Source organism: Sardina pilchardus, chromosome 10 (assembly GCF_963854185.1).
Source record: "Sardina pilchardus chromosome 10, fSarPil1.1, whole genome shotgun sequence".
NCBI classification, from domain to species: Eukaryota; Metazoa; Chordata; class Actinopteri; order Clupeiformes; family Clupeidae; genus Sardina; species Sardina pilchardus.
The window spans coordinates 16,456,137-16,478,636 of NC_085003.1; the positions used below are offsets into that span (position 1 = coordinate 16,456,137).

A 22,500-nucleotide genomic window follows, 5' to 3' on the forward strand; every position below is an offset into this window, starting at 1 on the left:
GCCTTAGAGTTGGCTTCAGTTCCTCTTACTCAGGCATCTCATCAGCACCTCCCTCAGGTAGAGATGATGTTGGTATGCGGTGGAGAGGTGAGACTAATGGAAGGTTAATGTAAGGTTGGGATGAAGTAATGAATAGTATCAAATATTTCACTACGACAGGAAGAATTGTCATTTTCAATGTCACCCTGTTTTTAAACAAACTGTAACCAAAATAATTTTTGCTTATTTAAAAAATAAGCAAATACTCTACCTCTTATTGACCTAATACTAACTGCACTGAATGATTAATAAGGTGTCTACTAAACTGTACTTTGTTTGGATTTAAGTGTCTGCAGAAATGCAATATATAAATGTAGAGAGAGGATACCAACAGAAAAAATCAAGTTTAGACTGTAAAGGTTGTCAGTCATGGTCTTTGGTATTATTTGCCCTCAATGGTGCCTTCCAGGCAGCGCTACCTTCAAGGCACTACTACCCTCAGTTTAGGGGTAGGATGAGTGTTGAGGGGGTTAGGGTTAGGAATAGGGTAAAGGTAGTGCCTTTTAGGCTGTGCTGCCTGGAAGGTGCCGTTGGGGTTATCTGCTTCAGCTTCAGGAGAAGTCATCAGCTGTCCTTCTCCTTCCCAGGGACCACTTCAGAGGAGGGCGTGATCTTTGTGTTTGGGGTCTTCACCAAGCCGGTGTCTGTGTTGGAGAGCATGGCGTACGCCACCGCCATCTTTAAACAGCACACTCTCACCGTCCTGCACAAGTACCTGCCCATGTACCTCTACTCTGACCGCCGCACCATGCTGTCTCAGGTAAGCATCTGGAGCATGTGTGTGTGTGCGTGTGTGTGTGAGAGAGGAGAGAAGTATACACTATGATGAAATACTGTTTGGAAGGTTCATGTTCTGTGTGTGCGTATGTGCATTCAGGACGTGTTTTTCATTTTTTAAATTAAGACGTGTTGTGTGTTCTCCCCTCAGATCGTGACGGACTTTGTCTTCATGTGTCCGTCGCGCCACTCGGCGCGGTCAGGGGTATCACTGGGCGGATCCATGTGGATGTACGTGTTCGACTACACCCTATCAGACCCGCGCGCGTGGGCGGGCCTACCGTTCTGCTTGGGCCACGCCTGTCACGGGGCAGAGCTGCCCTTCCTGTTCGACTCCGGCCCTGTGGCCAACCTGACGTTCAAGCCTCCCGAGGCGCTGCTGGCCAATCGAATGCTGTGTTACTGGGGGGCCTTTGCCCACTGTGGCGATCCCAACTCACGCAGACACCAGAGCTCATTCTGCAGGGACCAGAGACTTCCTGTGTGGCCCAAGTACACCTTTGACAATGGCTGGCCCATTCTGAACCTCACTGTCCCAACCCACGCCCAACATGGGGCCAGAGACCACATCTGTGACTTCTGGGACAATCTGGACATTTACTAGTGGGAGAGCGAGAGAGAGTCATTGCTGTTGAAGAATTACACATGCATTTTTATTTCTATGCTTTTGATATAAAAAGAAAGTTTGGGTTAATTTAGATTTTATATCCAAAAATGTCCATATCTGTTTCATGAAAATTGAGAAGAAAATTGTAATAATATGTCATTAACTTAATCAGTTAGCTTGATGTGTAATATGTCATTATTTTTGTGCAAGGTCTATGTAATAACGATGTGTAATAATAATTATCAGGTTGGCACTTTCCTTCATGTTGATATTTTGATATTGTGGGCATTTTCGTACAATCAGTTATAAGTCAGTCTTTACTCATATGTTAGCAAAGCTCAGAGTCTCAAAGTCATTTTGCATTATTTACACTGATCACTCATAAGCATTATCCGATGAAATCTTTAATGCTTGAAATGTTTTATTGATTTGTCATTAAATACAAAAATACAATAACAAACTTCAATCCTCATCGTCCTCCTCATGGTGTGATGTCTTTAGTGTGTGTGAGCGTGTGTGTAAAATTCTGTCCACGGAGAGCAGCTTGCACACACACTGCAGCACGGAGGCTAAAAGCTGTTGTTTACAGGACACACTCTCCAGCCCACCTGACCAGGGCTTGTGGGAGGGGCCAGTGTTGAGCTTGTCCAGTAAGGAGGCCTGGAACTGCATAAAGAGGCGGGGTTTGTGAGAGTGGAGTGTTCTGGGCACACTAAGAACAGACTCGGCCAATAAGCTGCGTACCCGAGGCCCAGCTACCCAATCAGAGGACAACAGGAAGTGATGAAATAGCACATCGAAAACTCCACCCACTGGAACCACATGCCCAGCATGCAGAAACCGATGCCATTGGTCAGGACGAGAAGCAGGAGGAATTGATCGTTCTAATTTGTCGTTGGAGGGATGTGATTGGACAGGATGAAGTGGTGTCTCCTCTGATTGGTCAGTGAGAGAGTTCTTAGACTGGTCCGGCACTGTAAACGAGTGTCCAGCCTCACACACACTGTGCAGCATCGTGAAGACTCCCTGACATGCATTCACACACTGATCCAGTGGGCCTGGCCCCGGGGCACAGAGCAGAAGTGTGTGTGGGTGTAGGATGTGCTCGCTGGACGAGCGAGAAGAGTGTGCTGGTGTGAGCCCAACACAGCCCAACCGATGCCCTCCCAACACAACGCGGCTGACTGATGTCACTATGGCGACACGGCCCACAGGGGAAGGCCGTGATTGGCTGAGCTGGCAGAAAAGGTCCAGAAGAGGCGGGTCCACACACTCTGCCACACAGAGCCGCTTCTGGCGAGCCTGCTGCAGGAGGAGGTCGGGGCACTTCACCGGAGAGAGGAGCACACACACGTCGAGCTCTTCAGCACACACACACAGTCGACGCACAGTCGCATGGCTGTCACACACATAGCTCTCAAACACACTCACGGCTTCGTTGACAGCAAACACACTCTCATTCAGTACCAGCACTCTGATCGGCTCCTCACTCTTACGCTCAAAAAGCACCGTCCAATCACAGCCCAGAAGAAACCCTTCCTGCACACATGACCGACCAATAGGCAAGCCCAACACTGTTGAGTGCAGTAGAGGGAAGTTTGTGTGGATGAATCTGATAGTCTCTGCCATGTCCTTGCCCACATTCCATTTCCGGCAAAACTGACTGATGATTGGTACGAGAACTTCAGCCTGACCAATCCCAACTCTTCCTGCCATGTATCCACAAACCAGCCCCTCCAGAGTGTCACCACGGTAACTGGAGGAGTACAGTGAGGAGGCATGTGGCATCACCTGATGCACGATGATGTCATCCAGGCCATCATAACAGAAGCGCAATAGCTGATGGGCCAGGTGACGGGCACGGGCATTTGCAATTTCCCTGCATGCTTTGCTCTGTGCATGGATCCTTCTAAGCAGAGAGGCTAGCAGAAGTAGAAAGGACTTGGAGCCATCCGCTGTCACTGAACAGTGTGCTTGAATGCAGTCCACAACCATTCTACAAAACAGAAATGAGTTAATTTATGTCAAGATACTACTTTTTGTAGCATGTTTAAGATAACTTGTTCAGAGAACACATCGAAGATGAAGCCTACCTGGCAATTGGGTGTTCCAAATGCAGTGACTTTAGAATATTCTGCCCTTGACGGGTAAGCAAAACTTCTCCAGTGTCGCGAGTGAATAGTACCACGCCACCATTCGGTCCAAAACTGCGCACCACGACTGCCTCAAGCGCAGACACTACAGCCAATGTCGAGCGAACATACTCACTTTCAGCATCTGCCATATCTTTGCCAATGCCACATGTCAACATCCCAGCCAATGTTTTCTCAAAGGAAGTGTCAGCACGTAAGCGTGCCTTACCAATTAGCCGAGAGACACTTTGTCACGAAGCTTAACGTTTATGCGCGACTATAAGAATTGCATGCATAGTTAAGCCGTTAAAATCTGCATCACTGAATATATTTATCTAATTAACTAGATATATGTGTTAATTATAAACAAAAGTACATAAACAGTAAAAGAAAGGTTCAAGAGCTCACAACTTCCCTTTCAGACAACGCTTCCCTTCGTATCCTGGACAACACTTTTCCTCTGATTAAGGCGAGACAGCCTCTGAAACTCCTTATCGCCCCTTAGTGGACTGGTGTGGGACCTGCATGAAAGACGCAAAAATGTGAATGAAGGATCGCAAGGATCGATCATTTGATTTTTTTCCCAACATCGTCAATTCACTTTCAATTTAAGGTAAAAACAAAAAAAAAAAAAACCATGTCAAGTTGAGACAGGTGGCTGTGTGATGGAGTGGACCCCACTGACTCCCTAGCAGACAAACCGAGTTTAGTCATAAAGCTGGCATTATTGTACTTTCTATGTGTCCTCTGCTGAAATCTGTCCAAGCTACAGTACCAGGGGCGTGTGTATATGTGTCTAATGAATATTCCAGATGGGTGTTAAATAGGGGACAGGTGAGATGATGAATATTCAGTCTGTCTACTGAAGGACATAAAAACGGAGGTGTCCTCCTCGTGTGTCATGGTCCCTCAGCTTGACCAGTTGCATAACTTTGGATGGGCAGGATATTTGCATAGGAAGTTTTAGCTGTAAGATGCTCAACAGAACACAGAATTGTGTGACACTTCAGTAGAACCCTCCTCCGCCTCACTATCATGCTCCTCTCCTCAGAATTCATCTCTCTCTTTCTCTGCCTCCTCTCTCTCTCTCACCCTCCCTTTCACTCTCCTCCATCCCTGTTCCTTCGTTCCCATAGGACCTGACCGACACAACTGAGTCGCTCTCTCCCTCTCCCCTCTCTCTTCCCTCTCCTCTCTTTTCATATCTCTCCATCTCACTCCACACCACCCTCCAGGAATACTCATAAAAACATCTTGCTTTTCTAAATCATCAATTATTTCAGTGATGCAGTTCTAATGCGACTCTTTTTAATTGAACCAATTGAAGGTAAGGAAATCATCATGTTTTGCAATGTTTTGTACAGTGTTGTTTCAGTTTTTAACTGTTTTCAGTTTTGAACTGACTGTTCAGCCCCCTGGTTTACATGTTGTCTATGCCCTTCGTATAGGCTAATGTCTCTGAAGCCTTTGTGCATTTGTGTCATTGTTTTTGAATGTTCACTTTATCTAGTCCTTGGTGGTTTCTGTGTAGTCCTTGTGTTGTCTTGGTGACAGCTGTCTCATCGTTGTTTAGTTTATTGCTGAGTCCGCAGGTTCCTTGTATTCTCAGTTGTGTCTTTGACTGTTGCTTGGTTATCTGTGACTGGTCCTTGTGTTTCTCTGTTCACATTCATATTAGTATGTTGTCAAACCTTTTGGAAGAAGCTGTTATTATTCATTTCCAGCATTACTATAGTTTGATGTCCCTTTAGTCCTGCCACCTATTGTATCTCTGACCAGCTGAGCTGCACTGTGACATGTTTGATTCCATGGAAAAGCATCTTTGGGTGCCGTGGGTACATGATCATTATTCAGCACACTGTAAAAGAAGACGGAAATCAATGTGTGCTTACTGAGCGATTCTCAAAATAATCTCAAGGTGAAACGCTCCCTTTACAGCTGCAATGAAAGTGATCTCTGACATGCCTCACGCGGGGACATCTGAGCCTCCTGCTGCCCCTCCCCGATGTACCCATATCCGCCCCCACCTCCAGCTCCCCAACCAGACTCCTCCTGCCCAATGTCCCCTCAACCCTTCCCCTCCCCGATGTACCCATATCCGCCCCCACCCCCAGCTCCCCAACCAGACTCCTCCTGCCCAATGTCCCCTCAACCCTTCCCCTCCCCGATGTACCCATATCCGCCCCCACCCCCAGCTCCCCACCCAGACTCCTCCTGCCCAATGTCCCCTCAACCCTTCCCCTCCCCGATGTACCCATATCCGCCCCCACCCCCAGCTCCCCACCCAGACTCCTCCTGCCCTATGTCCCCTCAACCCTTCCCCTCCACAATGTACCCATATCCGCCCCCACCCCCAGCTCCCCACCCAGACTCCTCCTGCCCAATGTCCCCTCAACCCTTCCCCTCCCCGATGTACACAACCCCTCAACACCCACCTCAGTCCCCAGTGCCTCATGGGAGTGGAATATGACACACATCCAGACAGCCATCAGACCAGGGGGGAGGGGAGAGGTGGGTGGGGGGAGGGTTTACCAGATTGGCACAAAAGATGAGAAACTAGTGGACAACTGGAAAAGTCCACAGACTGTCTCAGGAAACCATTGGCGATGTTTTGACCCTTTTCATTATATTCTAATTCTTTGAGATGCACCTGTATAGTATAACAGATCCTGAGAAAAGCATTTACAATCCATTGTTAGTATGCTACATGTAAGGTCAAGCATTTGTGGTTTAATATTACAGACGTGTGCATTTTATTGAATTTCAGGCAGAACTCTTCACAATGTCTGACTGGAATGGCCTTGCATTTCTTCTCCTGGGAGCCAGGTATGAAACCAAGAAATAACCTCAACTTTACACAATAGGCACACACCCATATTCATGAATGAACTGAAGCAAATACCTCGCTCACACATACACACACTGCTATCTCTCCCTCTCTCTCTCTCTCTCTCTCTCTCTCGTGTGTGTGTGTGTGTGTGTGTGTGTGTGTGTGTGTGTGTGTGGGCATGTGTGCATGCACATGCGTGTGCATGTTTTTGCATGTGTGCATGTACACGTGTGTGTGTGTGTGTGTGTGTGTGTGTGTGTGTGTGTGTGTGTGTGTGTGTTAGGTTGATCACGGTGTGTGGAGAGGCTCTGGTGGCTCCTGGTGCTACATTGGCTCCACCCAGTGCGAGTATGAACCCAAAGGAGGCGGGGCCAAGTGGACGACCTCCGACCCCTGGACCGACGCATCACACCAAAGTCAACGAGCTCAGGGAGAAATTCATGAATGAGCTCAAGCATATACCTCGTTAGTATGCACACATACATAAACACAATTCCCACACCACACAAACACACAACACATTTTACCTGTTGAAGAAATATAGGCCTACACAAAAAAACATGATTTGTAGAAAGTTGTTATGTAAGAGTGAGCTATTAGAACAGGTTACAACATTATGTAAGGAAGACAGCCTAAGGAAGTCAATCAGTTTGTATTTAACTCCAGCACATGGGGAGTGAGCATCACTGTTGCCATGACGAGGCTTCCACTGCAGGGTCACTGATGGTCCTGCTGCCTTTGTGTCCTTCACCTGTGCACACACCCACCAGCAGATGTAGACAGAAATACACTCTCTCTCACACACACACACACACACACACACACACACACACACACACACACACACACACCTATTCACACGCCCACACACGCACACATACTGTAAGTGCTGTGGCTAGACCGGCAGTTATCCCTGTAGGGTCACCACTTCACTTGCTGGGTCAGCATTCTATTCTTTTACCTGTGTGCATGGGCATACACACACACACACACACACACACACACACACACACACACACACACACACACGCACGCACACACACACACACACACACACACATACACATATATACACACACACACACACACACACACACACACGCACACGCATAAACACACACACACACACACACACACACACACACAGACACACTCTCTCTCTCTCTCTCTCTCTCTCTCACATACACACACACAGGGGTCATTGCTTCACCCGCTGGGTCAGCATCCTTCACCTGCACAGAGGTTTCTGACAGATGGCCCCCAACCTGGAAGGTCATGCCGTCCACCCAGCAGCAGCTGGTGTAAATATAGCCTCCTCCCTGAGGGTCGCTCCCTAAGGGGCCCCTACACCAGCTGGCAGAATGACGCCACTCAAGGGCAAATATGATAGAGGGGCTGTGCGATATGGCCTCAATACTGTTGTGTTAATCACTGAACTCAGTGTGCAGTAATGGTGGGATGTGCTGGGATGTGCTGGAATCAGTGGGGGCGGCTACGCAATACTGTTAACCCAGTGGACTCGACCATGTGGATGTGAGCTCTTAGTAAAGTTAAAGGAGTTATGTGGAACTTTATAGGCTTTGTGTTGTCTTGAACGCAGCAACACAGCAGTCTTCCACTGCTTTGTGTTGTTTTTAAATGCTGCGTCATGCATGGAACTACCGTTACTTGGTATGGAGCTAGCTCTTTTGCATGCTAATTTCAGTAGATATCTGGACAACAATGTTCAAAGTTCAATGTTTATTGTCATGTACTCATAAAGAAGTATTTATAAGTATTGAAATTCCTTGTGCGTGTCCATTCAACTACAGAAATAAATTAAAAAGAAAAATAAATACACAGAGCATAGGCATATTTGACATGACACAAAAGGTTGTTTCTTCACATTCTGTTGCTAGGTAATTTCTGTCATTTTTGGATATAAAAAAACTCCATTAACGTAATGCATTTGTGTATGTGTGTGTAAGTAATGTGTATCTTTAATGTCATGTGTAACACTTTTCAACTCATTGAAATCTACTTCTGTTGATGCTGGTGATAAGTGTGTGTGTTTCTCTCTGTCTTTTCCTCTGTCAAATTCATCTTCATTTGTCTGACGTTTCCTCCAAGTCCTCCCATGGGCCGTATTTGTTCACATCTTTGGTGATAGTCTGTGTGTCTGTGTGTGTGTGTGTTTCTCCCATACACACACTTTGTGTGTGTCAAATTCCTCCACATGTGTGTGATATTTCCTGCCAGTTCCCACGTGGGCAGTGGTGGCCCTGGTCTTGGTGCTGCTGCTGCTGCTGCTGAGCTGCTGTGTCTGCTGCTGCCGCAAGACTCTCTTCAAGAAGAAGAAGGAGAAGAAGGGCAAGGAGAAGGGAGGGAAAAACGACCTCGACCTCACAGACATGAAGGACGAGGGGACAATGCAGGTAGTGTACATCACACACACACACACACACACACACACACACACACACATTATTTTTGGATAACTCTGATAGAATCCTTCACACAGAGTTTGGGAATGTGCGTAATGTGCATCAAGGTTCTCCTTGTTCGTAAGGACTGATACAATTGGCCCCAAATGTCCTGTAGACTTTAGTTTTAAATACTGTAGTACAGTGTACAATGCCTTATTTATTTCAATTCTCAATTACAGTGTTATTGAGAATTATATCCTTTTACTATTTACAGTAAAACAAAATGGACTGTAGTTTTGAGCACACCAGGGAGGAAACTGTATACCATCCCTGATTTATCAGTGTGTGTGTGTGTGTGTGTGTGTGTATGTGTGTGTGTGTGTGTGTGTGTGTGTGTGTGTTCTCAGGCATTGAAACATGACACTGATACAGTGGATGAAGAGGAGGAACCCAAAGAGGAAGTCAAGCTGGGCAAACTCCAGTTCTCTTTAGACTACAATTTCACTGATACTGCCGTAAGATATCGTATCCATCCCCTCCTCCTCCCCTCTGTTTCTCTCTTTCTCCCTTTTTCCCTTATACCACCACCCTCTCTTGCTGTTATCCATTTCTTTCTCTCTTCCTCCCCCCTCCTTTCTCTCTTTCCTTCTCTCCTTCCCTCTTGTTTCCTCCATTACCATTAATCTCTCTCTCTTCCTCTCTCCCTCCCCCTCCCCCTCCATTCTCTCTTTCCTTCTCTCTCTCCCTCTTGTTTCTTCCATTATCATTTATCCCTCTCTTGCTCAGTTGGTGGTGGGCATTCTCCAGGCTACAGACCTCCCGGCCATGGACATGAGTGGCACATCAGACCCCTACGTGAAGCTCTACCTGCTGCCCGACAAGAAGAAGAAATTTGAGACCAAAGTCCACAGGAAGTCCCTCAACCCCACCTTCAACGAGAACTTCACCTTCAAGGTGCTTGTATATCACTGCCCCACCCACATCCTATCCTGATTGGCCAGGGCAGTGTAAAAGAGTGAGCGATGCTTCTGGTGATTCAGGAAGTCCAGAACGAGACAAGGGCATCTCATCATGTCAGACACGATACAGTTTCCACTTCCATTTATTTCACTGGACGGGTGTGGTGGTGTTGGAATGGTGGGATGATGGGAGGTTTAAACGCTTTGTATTATTGTGTGCGGTGAAGGAACACAAGCAGGTAGAGCTATTCAAGCAAGACAAACTCAGAGCAGACGTATAGAGCAGACTTCCAGAACCACAAGAAACAGTGTCATTCGCATTGTTGTTACAGACATCCTCTTGGAACGCTGCCCTCAGACTCTGAATATTTACCATAATAGATAATGCAGATCTGATGTTTCTGTCACACACACACACACACACACACACACACACACACTCAGTGTGCGATTGCATGTGGCGGTGCCCTTGATGAGCACAAAGGTCTTATTCAGCATCTGCACTTTTTCTGCCATCTCAGCCCGGGCTGTCACCAGGCTGCGGACGCCTGTGACAGGGCGTGTCTCTGTCAGGGCCGCCTCATGCATATTTATGGCCACATCTCTAACTGTGCGCCGGATTCACACCCATGTGCCACTGTTGCTATACGGTGGCTTGTGTGCCCTCTACAGGTCCCCTATGCGGAGCTGGGAGGGAAGACCCTGGTCATGATCGTGTACGACTTCGACCGCTTCTCGAAGCACGATGCCATCGGGGACGTGCGCATCCCCATGAACAAAGTGGACTTCAGTCACGTGACCGAGGAGTGGAGAGACCTGCAGAAACCTGAGAAGGAAGAGGTGGGCTCTTTATGTTTGTGTGTGTGTGTGTGTGTGTGTGTGTGTGAGAGGTTGAGTGGGTTTGTGTTTACAGTATGTGGGTTTAGTAGCAGTATGAAATACACAGTATTAGCACGTGTTTTGCAAGTGTTTTGTTATCATAATTCATTGTATGAATTCGTCTAAATCCAGATCCAAATTCTAAATCCTTTGTTTGTGTGCGTGTGTGTGTGTGTGTGTGTGTGTGTGTGTGTGTGTGTGTGTGTGTGTCTGTGTGTAGCAAGAAAAGCTGGGGGATATCTGTCTGTCCCTGCGATACGTCCCCACTGCCGGCAAACTGACTGTGGTAGTTCTGGAGGCTAAGAACCTCAAGAAGATGGATGTGGGCGGGCTCTCAGGTGAGTGACAGCCCATAGACCAATCAACAGATGCATAAGGGAGACAAGATAAACTCTCTACGTTTGATTTCTCCCCATTTTGAAAACTAGTAATGTCTAGAGTAATGTCAAGAGTTTCAGTGCTCTTTGGGATTACTCAAAGAGCATTGAACTACATCACCACACATGTAACAATACAGTCTGAATCTGTGTGTGTTGATCTGGGAGAAAGCAATCACCCCACATGACCTTATCTCCAGGTTTATGTGGTAATAAACCTGTATTCTGACTGCATCCCCAAAGTACCAGGCTTGTCAGTATTGCCTTTGGAGCACAAACCCAACTGTCACTGCAATTACACTACCTGCCATGACCCCTCTGTCTATTTCAGATCCCTACGTGAAGATCCACTTGCTGCAGAATGGGAAGAGGTTGAAGAAGAAGAAGACCACGGTGAAGAAGCACACCCTGAACCCATACTACAACGAGTCCTTCAGCTTCGAGGTGACTCTGGAGCAGATCCAGGTAACTGTAGTCCCAGTCTTATCCTGCTGGTCCAGGTAAAGCAAGAAGAGGCTATGTGTGTTAAAGCTGTGTGTGTAGGATTCAGGTTGTCTTGAACGTCCCATTATACCTGCCAACGACACTCTTCCACTAAGTTGTATGTATTCAATACGGCACCTAATTAGTTGATATCCTGTCAATACAGAGCATAGGGGAGTTTGGCATTAGATTCAAATGGCTTTCTTCACATGCTTCTACGTTTGTTTTAGCACTGGCTCTTCTAAATGAACTAATGGCATAATTGATGTTACTATTAATATAATTCTGTTTTACTCTTTTTGCCTGGACAGAAAGTGCAAGTGGCGGTGACTGTGCTGGACTATGATAAGATCGGTAAGAACGACGCCATCGGTAAGGTGTTTCTGGGCATGAACAGCACGGGCACGGAGCAGCGCCACTGGGCAGACATGCTGGCCAACCCCAGGAGGCCCATCGCCCAGTGGCATGCCCTCAAGCCAGAGGACGAGGTCAGCGCAGAGCTTGCCAAGAAATGAGAGGGAGCATACAGGGCAGAACACACACCTGTTGAGCTGAGCTGCTGCTGTGTGTGTGTGTGTGTGTGTGTGTGTGTGTGTGTGTGTGTGTGTGTGTGTGTGTGTGTAAAAATCTAGGGTATCCCTCTGTGTGTGTGTGTGTGTGAGTGTGTGTGTGTGTGTGTGTGTGTGTGTGTGTGTGTGTGTGTGTGTGTGTGTGTGTGTGTGTGTGTGTGTGTGTGTGTGTGTGTGTGTGCGTGTGTGCGTGTGTGTATGTGCACACAAAGAAAAGGGGAAGGGGTGTGTGTGTGTTTATGTAAAAATGCTGTACATACTACATGTAAAACTATGTTAATAGTGAATTGTGTAAATAATATGCAATTCTCATTTTACTTTTCTCCTCAGAACTATATATTTAAAATGACATGCTATAGAATTTTAAATGGGCAACACCATTATAAATTTCAAGCTGACACTGTTATTATTATCATTGCTGTACAGTTTCTTGATTAGGGCCTTGTTGTATCCTTGTTGGATACATGCTATTTTAATCCTTGTCGGGCCTTACGTGTGTGTGTTTGTGTATAATATCTCAATTTCATAGTCAACTATAGCAATAAATATAGTATTCAAGTGTGTGTTAAGCATCTACACTGATACATGTGTAGGTGGTTTGATCATATCCAGACAAATGTGGACAGTGGGCTATACTCCAGACCATGACCCACAGCAAAACTTGGCTCTACCGTATTTTAGCGATCTGAAAAGGATGGTTTAATGACGTTTGCGGTTTGGCCAGTCCAAAATCACTATTTTGACGGTGTGAGCGCAATAATCAATTGAACTGGAGTGCATGGCAAAACATTCATCACTGCCTTGGGTGTAAAATGGGAAACATGACATTGTGGCAGGTGTAAGATAGTCTTTCATAAAATGTCAAGGACCGCTTGGCTCACAGCAGACCTGACATAAATGGGGAGACCACACCGTAGTGTTCAATGCATAAATGATATTTATTTACATAAGAAAAGTCAGTATATGATATTTAAGCAAAGTGTAATGCGATATGTTGTCTAAGGGTAATAATAAGAATAACTAAACAAAAGCTAAACGCAGCGAAGACGGAGGGAGTTCCCCATAAAGGAACTATGCGGTCGGAGAAGGCCTTCATGTTCTCCCCAACGGAGCACACCACCGAATGGCAAAGGCAGAGCAGAGCAGAGAGCGAGTGGACATGGAGACCCCGGCCTTATAGTCCAGCCCATTAAGTCCTAGGCACCACCCTTCCACTCAGCACCCTGCAGGACATAGAAATAGGCAACACGTAGAATGTAGGGGCGGAGCCCCAACAAGAGTCAGTTCTAACAGTCCTAAGAGCCAGGGTCTTAACAATAAACTATTAAACAGGGTCGCTACATTTTATGAATGATGAAAGGCCACACACAGACTTCATATGAGGGCCAAATTATTCTGTAATTTTTAAAGCATCACTCATCTGCTCTTTGCTAGCAGAGAGATTTAAAAAATATGTCAACGTGAATTACAGGCCAGTTGTTTCTAAATCAATTCCCCACATGCCGTGGTGTATAGAAAAAAAGAGAGCTTTTCACGTTCCCAGAGATAAACCAATCGGTGCAATTTTATGACAGGGTCATCCCCTGTCTATATTTAAAGGGGATCATGGTGCAATATACATTACATGAGCCTTTGTTACAGTAAAACTATATCATTGAGTAGCGTGCAATATGGCGTGCCAAGGAGCTCTATCAAGTTAATACTTTGTTATTGCATAACAATAGGGTGAGGGTTGGACAGTGGATTACAGCCAGATTATAGTAAAGCTTAGGGTTGTCTGAGTGCAGCGTCTCAACACAGTAATGAGAGCAACACCCACGACCGAAGCATGAAAACACAAATAAACTTCACTTCATTCACATTTTTTTTATTATGAACTTTGTCTTTATATATGAACAATAATAACATGCTTATTAAGAACAATAATGAGTTTTTGTTGATATTATCAAAATGTCGAGGATATCTAAGAAAAGGGTGGGTGGCTTTCTTTGGTATTCTACATCATAAATGCAGTTTCAGATTTACACTCTACCACACCAGCAAGACAGATAATCTCTCACCTCCTTTCCCTTAAAAAAACAACAACAGTAAAAAGTCTTAGTACAATGAAGTTTGTGTGTGGGTGTGTTTGGGGTGTGAGTGTTTCCATCCATGTGTATGTTGAAGTTGTCAACGTGTGTGTGTGTGCATGTGTGTGTGTATTTGTCTGTGTTGGTGTGTAGTATCTCTCTTGTCTTTTATTTTGAGAGGCAGTCATGGTTATGCACGAGCAGGAGAAACTGTATAGCAACCATAATCCTGTAATGAACCAATCAAAGAACAGTGAACCATCTCACTGACCAATCCAGGATCTGAGAACCATCCCATCAGCCAATCAGTCGGAGAGCAGAGGAACGTTATCTCACCATCAGTGATGAGTTCAGTTCGTGGAATCATCCGGGCTGGTGAATTTGTATTCTCAACCATTATGGGGGAGAAGATCAGATGAGAGGCAATCTCAAGAGAGACATATGACCTCTGTGACCTCTGCATGACCCCTGGAGACTCCTCACCTCCAGCATCTACACGGTCTCATATTACACGTGTGTGTCCCGGGTAAGCTCACTGCGTGATGGCGGGACCTGTTGGCTTAGATGGGTGAAGGTGGAGGAATGGCTGGTTCGGACGGCAGTCTCCCCAGCCTCGGGGGGCCTCTGGTTGGGGGGAAGCGTCTGGCAGCGCCCTTTGGCTCTGGATCTCTGGTCGGAGGCAGGGGGACCTTTGAGCATGTTCTGAGCCAGCTCGCTGTCTGAAGGGGGCTTTGAAGGAGTCTTTAGGCCGGTGTCTGGTTGTGATGGGGAGCGTGACAGAGCTTTCTGCGCCAAATCGATGTCTGACGGAGGCCGGGAGGGGGGTCTGGATGGGGGTCTAGATGGAGGTCTGGATGGAGGTCTTGAGGTGCCCTGGGACAGGTCGTCCTGGGAGGCTGGCCGTGAGGGGGCTTTGGAGGCTCTTTGGGCCAGCGCTCCATCTGACGGTGGTCTCGACGGAGGCCGTGATGGAGGCCTGGAGGAGATGTCGATCAACTCAGCTTCCGCCTCCGACCCTGTCCGCGAGAAACTCTTTGCGGCTTTCCGGGCCAACTCCACATCTGATGAAGGTCTGGACGGAGGCTGTGATGGAGGCCTGGAGGAGATGTCGATCAACTCAGCCTCCGCCTCCGATCCTGTCCGCGAGAAACTCTTTGCGGCTTTCCGGGCCAATTCCAGTACTGACGACGGTCTGGACAGAGGCTGTGACGGAGGCCTGGAGGAGATATCGATCAACTCAGCCTCCGCCTCCGATGCTGTTCGCGACTTCAGGGCCTTATGGGCCAAGTCTATGTCTGACGGTGGTCTGGACGGGGGTCTGGACGGTGGCCGAGACGGAGGTCTGGACGAGGGTTCGGCCAGCTCGGTTTCAGACGGGGGTCGCGAGAGAGACTTGTGGACCCTCTGGGCCAACTCTAGGTCCGAGGGGGGCCTCGATGGAGGTCTGGATGGCGGCCGTGACGCTGGTCTGCTGGACGCCTCGCAAAGCTGCTCTGCCTCTGACGCCGGCCTCGACAAGCCTCTCTGGACACTCTGGCTCAGGTCAAAGTCTGACGGGGACCGCGATGGACATCTCTGGGAGGAATCGGAGAGTTCGCTCTGCGAGGAAGGTCTGGACATGCCGCGCTGGGCCAGCTCAATGTCAGATGTTGGCCGGGATGGGGGTCGGGGTGGAAGTGTGGGGACTGCCTCAGCCACCTCATCCACCGACGGTGGTCTGGAGGCACGGTTCCTTATGATGCTCCTGGCCAGCTCACTCTGTGACGACTGTTTGATGGGGTCTTTCATCCTGATTAGCTGGCTGCGTGAGGGCGGCACCTGCTGGCTCAGGTGGGTAAAGACGGATGAGTGGCTGGACTGTGTCGAGCTGTCCCCAGGCTCGGGCCCTCGGTAGCGGGGAGGGAGGGTCCGGCAGCGGGTCTTGGTTCTGGGATTCTGGTCTCCCTCCATCTGGGTCTCAGCTGCTTCCTTGGAGGTTGAACTTGAAACATCTAAACTCCTCTGAGTCACCAGCTTGGACTTTGAGGGCTTTTTTGATATTTCTATGTCACCATTGAGATCGAGGTTTGAGTCATGATCAGGGCTAAGACTGGGATCAGGTTCGGGATCAGGTTTAGCGTCAGAATCTGGATCTGGATCTGGATCTGCATTAGGGTCCGGATCAGGATCAGGATCTGGATCCAGATCAAGACCTCCACCCTGGGCCTCTCCCTCCTCCCTCAGGTCCGTCTCCAGGGATACGGTTTCTGGGTGTGCGCTGGGCTCCTCTGCACTCGGCGAGTCCATCCTGCTGCTCTCGCCTCCTGGCGGGTCCTCTTCGTCATCCTCGGGGCCCCGGATGATGACCTGGGCGTCCTGGGAGCGTGGCGTACGGCGGCGGCTGGAGCTCTGGCTGGGCTCCTGGGAGAGCAGGAGCTCCATGAGGGCGGCGCGCTCCCGCTTGATCTGGTCCTTGAGCGAGCGCGGCACGTTGGGGATGAGCCAGGCCACCAGCATGCTCAGGAACATGGCCAAGTTCTGAAGCACAGCAGGGTAGAGCACGTTCAGCCACAGATGCAGGCCACAGCACGAACACTCAGTTTTACAGTAACAGCCATACAGTGGATATTTACTCAAAACATGTCAGCACACACATGGAAATCAATATCAATATATCAATTGGCGTAATGATTCTAATGTTTGAACATGATGTAGATAAAATATATAATTAAGGATCATGATCTCGAAAGGTAATCACTTTTTGTGTCCTAAACGACAGTATGTATTGCATAAAAAAATGGCAAATCTTGAGTAGTTACGTCACAAAACGGCATAAATCAACAAATAAGCTGTAACTGTGAAGTAAGTTACCTGAAAAAAGATGACAAATGCCAGTCTTGCTGCCAGCACTGACCAGTACTGCTTAGAGAGTTGGTAGGACTCATGGGACCAAGGAGGATCTCTGTAATCCTTATACCTGGAGGGAGAGAAAGAGAGAAAGAAGGAGAGAGAGAGAGAAAGGGGGCAGAAGAGAGATGCTTGACATATGGCCACTGGAAATAAGTAAACAAAGGCAGACATGTCCTTTGCTGTTGTGCACTGGCTGTGCACTGACTTTGATGGCCTGTTTTTGTTAGCTTGGGTTTGAAAATATGTTGTGTGTGTGTGTGTGTGTGTGTGTGTGTGTGTGTGTGTGTGTGTATTGTGCATGCACTGTACATACCTGCAGATCTTGAGATCTTTGTCGTACTGTGTACCATTGGGAGCGGTGCCTGGTTTGAAGTGACTGGTGTTGAAGTAGGCCAGCGTGTAGTCTGTGTAGCCATGCATGGTGCCGGTCTCACTGTAAATGTACTGATAGACCATCCTTGGGATGAACTCCGAGGTGAAAGATATCACAAAGGCCTGGAGAGACACAGAAAAGACAATAGATCATATTAGAGTGGACAGTTGCATCCCTCTGTATCCATCACACAGGTCCTGAACAATATAACTTCTATCTACCTAGAAGCCCTTCACAACCGTTAATATCCCCTAAGACATCTACTGAGAGGCTTGTTAAAAAGCACGTAATTTAACGCCAAGAGAGGGCTGTTCTCTTTACCTTCAAAAGGGACATTGTCATTTTACTGAAAACATTCCACAATGACAATATGAACCATGTAGACCACACAAATTAAGAGGGATGAATACAGCCCAGGCACTGTAGCATGAGGCCCACAACACATTTAGCAGTAGACTGCTACACATCATGTCAACAGACTTACATTTGTGATGACAGCAAACTTGCTGATGCCACTCAGAATGTTGTGCCATATTCCTGTGAGGATTTAGACAGTAAAACAGAAAGGAGGGGGAGAGAAGGAGGAGGAGGAGGAGGAGGAGGAGGAGGGGTTGAGAGGGATAGGATGAGAGGGAGGAAGAGAAGAAGAGAAGAAGAGTGAAGGTCTGCTTAAGAAGTCAGCTAGCAAACCTCATATTGAGACTTAAATCACTTCCACTTAGCTGCAGCAACATAATAATAGTATTGATATATTCATATCAGTATAATACAATTGCAACACATGCTGACATTCAGGCAACAAAGCAGGCGTTTGTATTCACTGGCAGTACAAAGACAGAAGAGGGCGCCAGAGCACACATACAAATGTCACACTGACGTCATAAACACCACTAAAGAACTAAGGTTTTCCCTCATGTTAGGAGCACAAAGCACACATACGATGCTGAACACTTGGGAAACTTGGGAAACCTGGGGTTTGCAGCATGCATTTCAGGATTTACCACAGTGAAACATTTCACTCACGAGTTGAAAATAAACATTTACCCAAGATAAATTATTTTATTCTATGATTTCACATACATGATTATGTGAAAGAGATAGTGTCAAGGCTTCTTAGTGTGTGTGGGGTGCACACACATGTGTATCTGTATGCGTGTGTGTGTAGCAGAGGTTCCATACCAATCTCCTTGGCTCTGACAGCGTCCGGCCTGCGGACTTCCGAGATGAACTTGGCAGCGTCTAGTCGGATCTCAATGACGTTGTTGAGCAGGGCAAACACCGGGGCCAACGGGAACGAGGCCACAAACAGCGTCACGAAACCATACTGGATTACTGCAAACACACACACACACACACACACACACACACACACACACACGCACACATCCATCATGTCATGTGCTTTTGCTGATAAATACATAAAGCCATATTGAGTTACTGCATACCAACACAAAATACATAATGGATGACTGTACAAAACAGACACATTGATTCTGTGCTTCTGCAGACAACTGAAAACACATACACAGGTACAGTGCACACAGACACATACAGACATACAGACAGACAGACAGACACACACACACACACACACACACGCACACAAACACACACACACACTTGTACGCACCTGCATATCCACACAATCTCTCTCACACGCACGCGCACACACACACACACACACACACACACACATTTTATATACTTTATTTCATTCCACTTCACAAGTCAAGTAGATTACATGCATCAGATAATATGTACATTGCAACCACAGCTGTTTAGGGCATTACAAAGGGGTTGGTACTGTATCTAAGCAATTGTAATGTGTCTTGGAATAGAATCTGACATCCAATCAAAATTCATATCCCATGTCTGCAACCACAAGCAACACACCCAGATACATCTGAACGCACCCTATAACCCACACATGACTTGAGCCTTGCTGTCAGTCCCTGGTGAATGGTTGACCAGTCCATCTTAGGCAGTCCTGCATTAATCCAGCTCAGGTCAAGTCAGGCCAGTCTTAGATGACATGTGTGTCAAACCTCACTCGCACTGCCTCTGCCATAGAGGCTCGCACCGTTGTCAACACTGCGAGGTCAGCTACAGTATACTGGTGCTGGTCTGATATTCTAAAACTCAACAGCTACAATGGCCCTTGGATGGCTTACACAGTAATACTTCCCTTCACACTTGTGCAAGTAATTGAAACAAAGCACGGAGAAGGCAAGAGGGCCCATTTCTCAGCGTCCATAGTTTCAGTTCATTTGCTCTAGGGTTTACTTTGGGCTCTGTTGCTCAGCAGTGTTCCTACAGTACAACTCATGAAGGACTCATACTGTACAAAAACTCTTAAATACCAGCCTTTGATTTCTGCCATTGAGAATCTGGTACAAATGCCAGCTCATTGTATAAGTGTTTGGTAGCCTAGGTTATGTACATAGGTTTGTGGCCCGTGGACTTTGCATTAGGGAACAATATAAAACTAGGGCCAAGCATTTATAGGAAGCCTGTTTATTTGGAAGGGACAATTGTTCCTATACCCTTGAACCTGTAAAAACCCATGATAGACTGCTGAACTGCTTTAATCTACTGGATTATTCAAAATATCTGAATCCTAATCTAACTTGACTTGTAAAGTGGAATCAAATAAAGTATATAAAATGTGTGTGTGCGTGTGCCTGTGTGTGTGTGTGTGTGTGCGCGCACGCGTGTGTGTGTGCACTCACTCATCTCCATGTACTCGGGGCTGAGGCCCTCGTAGGGCTCCAGGCTGTAGTTGTTCTCCCAGGGCTCTGGCTCCCGGTCGGGGTCCTCCCCCTCCTCTAGCTGGGCCCCTTCCTTCTCCTTCTTCTCCTCGTACTCCCGGTACATCTTCTTCAGCTTCCTGCCACCACGTAGAGGGCAGATAAAAAGCACTTAAAAACAACTTCAAAACATCTTAGTTAACATAAACATGTGGAATGATTCATTCTATATGTTATATGTTATGTGTGATGTGTAATGTGTAATGTGCAATGTGAAATGTCTGATGTGTGATATGTTATATGTGATGTGAACATCAAATGCTGCTATCTCTTTTATGGAATGTATTGATTGATGTGTGAAGAAGAATATCCTTTTAGGACAATAAAGACTCTATCTATCTATCTATCTATCTATCTATATACGGTACCATAATTTCCAGACTATTAGCCGCGGCTTATACATTGATTTTGCAAAATTTCTTCAGCTATGAGGTTAATACAGGGGGCCAGTTAATATGCTGCTAATATGGTTTTGTTTATTTTAACTTGCATAAAACACTGTCCTGCGGCTTATACTGTACACAATGCGGCTTATATGCGGGAAATTAGTGTCACCATACTAAGCTCAATCTTTTAAGATTGAACATTAGTGTGGGAAGTCTGCTATTTATTTCTACTGCACAAGAGGCGTGATCAATGGGCATAGTTCAAATTACTGTAGGCTTTTGGATAGTCCGTCAAGCAATGAGACCAACGATCCGGGTGCGCCTTTTGGATAAACTAGTTTGTGATTGGACCCAGAAGATGTGGATAGGAAGCAGGAGAGATACTGTAGATGTGCAGCCTAGGTTTTGTCTTGCACTGTATTGCAAATGATTTATGTTGTATTGTATTGAATTGTAATGAATAATAATAATAATAATAATAATAATAATAATAAAAACAGAGGGCAGGTGAATCAGGTTTATAGTCAATCAGTGAGAGTTCTGCAGCTGGCAAAAACTGGTACTGTAGAACGCGCCAATCTGCTGAGCTTCAACAATGTCAGTTTGGTGGACCTCTTGCCTATGTGTATGTGTGTGTGTGTGTGTCTGTGTGTGTGTGTGTGTGTGTGTGTGGATGCATGCGTGCGTGCGCGTATGTTGCTGCGTGCGTGCGTGTCTGCGTGCGTGTGTGCGTGTGTCTGTGTCTGTATTTTAATTACAATTTATTTGTGTTTTACTTAAAAGGTCAAAGGGTTTTGAAGCCATGTCATTCTGTTGAAAAGGAGATGCCTGCTTTAGAAACAGATCCCATAGCATTTGTGTACCCACTCAAATTAATCTGCACCCGTTTTGCCCTTCAAACAGAAATTCTGCTTAAAGGGCAACATCTGTTTGGCAAAGAGATTTCCTTGAATTTCAGAGTGCGACAACTAGACACTGAGTGAGTGTGTTTGCATCTCTCTCTCTCTCTCTATCTCTCTCTATTTGAGTGTCTGTGTTTGTAAATATTCGAGACTTGCGGTATGATGCCGTTTTGTGTGTGTGTGTGTGTGTGTGTGTGTGTGTATGACTCACGGTATGGCGATTTCAAACACGTTGTTCTGAATGAGCTGCTTGCCCAACATGATGATGCCCAGCTGAATGCAGACCTCAATCAGGCAGCCACTAGGAGCACACTAGAAACCAGAGACAACAGTCAGTGTGAGATACAGCACACACACATACACACACACACACGCATGCACACACATATGCAATAGAAGCACAAATTAACACACCCACACCCACACACACACACACACACACACACACACACACTGCATGCTGTATGAAACTGGTCAACGTGCTTGAGGGATCAGACAATACTCAAGACATACAGTACCCACACACATACACAAAACACACAGACAGAACAGGTGTTACAGAACAGAGCAGGGGAAGCCTAGAGTATTAGGCAATATTAGTCATGCTTCTGTAAACACTCCCCCCCACACACACACAAACACACATACAGACACAGATGTAAACAGTCTGTATATGCCTATCACAAAGACAAAGGATGAACATGCGTTGGCATGTAGTTCATCCATGCATAAACACACACACACACACACACACACACACACACACACACACACACACACACACATACAAATATGTGCACGCAGAAACACACGCACACGCACACACACAGACACACAAACATACACAGACACACTGGTAAGCCCTCTGCTCTGGCTTATCAACCGAGGCTTAGCTGCCCCATCTAAACCAATCAGAGTGATTTTCTGAATAGGGCAATCAATGTAAACTCTGTCTCTTCTCCCCACACACACCACTACCATCCCAGCAGCTCTGCTCTGCCATCCTACTCCAGCCAG

The 22,500-nt window shown here is 46.7% G+C and overlaps 4 protein-coding genes across 4 annotated transcripts in view; 2 read left to right on the forward strand and 2 right to left on the reverse strand.

The window, feature by feature from the left end:
* The window catches only part of si:dkey-30c15.17 (crystal protein), a 6,408-nt gene extending 4,988 nt beyond the window's left edge, over window positions 1–1,420 (forward strand). The window contains exons 7-8 of the mRNA XM_062547993.1: window positions 627–799; window positions 968–1,420. Coding sequence (XP_062403977.1) covers window positions 627–799; window positions 968–1,420 — 626 coding nt within the window. The remainder of the gene's footprint in view (window positions 1–626; window positions 800–967) is intronic.
* Window positions 1,421–1,826: 406 nt separating this feature from the next.
* On the reverse strand, window positions 1,827–3,987 carry bbs10 (Bardet-Biedl syndrome 10). Its single transcript, XM_062546653.1, has 2 exons — window positions 3,517–3,987; window positions 1,827–3,419 (listed from the first exon to the last, which is right to left on the reverse strand). The coding sequence occupies exons 1-2, from the start codon at window positions 3,732–3,734 to the stop codon at window positions 1,886–1,888; spliced, it is 1,752 nt and encodes a 583-aa protein (XP_062402637.1). The 5' UTR covers window positions 3,735–3,987; the 3' UTR covers window positions 1,827–1,885.
* Window positions 3,988–5,560: 1,573 nt separating this feature from the next.
* On the forward strand, window positions 5,561–12,003 carry syt1b (synaptotagmin Ib). Its single transcript, XM_062547994.1, has 9 exons — window positions 5,561–5,967; window positions 6,729–6,850; window positions 8,624–8,799; window positions 9,198–9,305; window positions 9,577–9,744; window positions 10,422–10,589; window positions 10,849–10,966; window positions 11,337–11,470; window positions 11,800–12,003. Exons 1-9 carry the CDS (start codon window positions 5,561–5,563, stop codon window positions 12,001–12,003), a joined length of 1,605 nt encoding a protein of 534 aa, XP_062403978.1.
* Window positions 12,004–13,914: 1,911 nt separating this feature from the next.
* ano2a (anoctamin 2a) overlaps window positions 13,915–22,500 on the reverse strand; it is a 36,425-nt gene continuing 27,839 nt past the window's right edge. Inside the window, exons 20-26 of the mRNA XM_062546657.1 lie at window positions 21,695–21,795; window positions 20,118–20,275; window positions 18,568–18,720; window positions 17,873–17,925; window positions 17,329–17,510; window positions 16,977–17,082; window positions 13,915–16,643 (exon numbers count right to left, since the gene is read on the reverse strand). Of these exons, the coding sequence (XP_062402641.1) occupies window positions 14,634–16,643; window positions 16,977–17,082; window positions 17,329–17,510; window positions 17,873–17,925; window positions 18,568–18,720; window positions 20,118–20,275; window positions 21,695–21,795 (2,763 nt within the window). The 3' untranslated portion in view covers window positions 13,915–14,633. The remainder of the gene's footprint in view (window positions 16,644–16,976; window positions 17,083–17,328; window positions 17,511–17,872; window positions 17,926–18,567; window positions 18,721–20,117; window positions 20,276–21,694; window positions 21,796–22,500) is intronic.

Bases quoted from the DNA above. Each gene is read 5' to 3' on its own strand.
- bbs10 (XM_062546653.1), bottom strand. From the start codon at position 3,734: ATGTTGACATGTGGCATTGGCAAAGATATGGCAGATGCTGAAAGTGAG. The intron at 3,420-3,516 runs GTAGGCTTCATC...TCTGTTTTGTAG, and splicing joins TTGGAACACCCAATTGCCAG to AATGGTTGTGGACTGCATTC.
- syt1b (XM_062547994.1), top strand. From the start codon at position 5,561: ATGTACCCATATCCGCCCCCACCTCCAGCTCCCCAACCAGACTCCTCC. The intron at 5,968-6,728 runs GTACACAACCCC...GGCTCCACCCAG, and splicing joins CAACCCTTCCCCTCCCCGAT to TGCGAGTATGAACCCAAAGG. The intron at 11,471-11,799 runs GTAACTGTAGTC...TTGCCTGGACAG, and splicing joins TGACTCTGGAGCAGATCCAG to AAAGTGCAAGTGGCGGTGAC.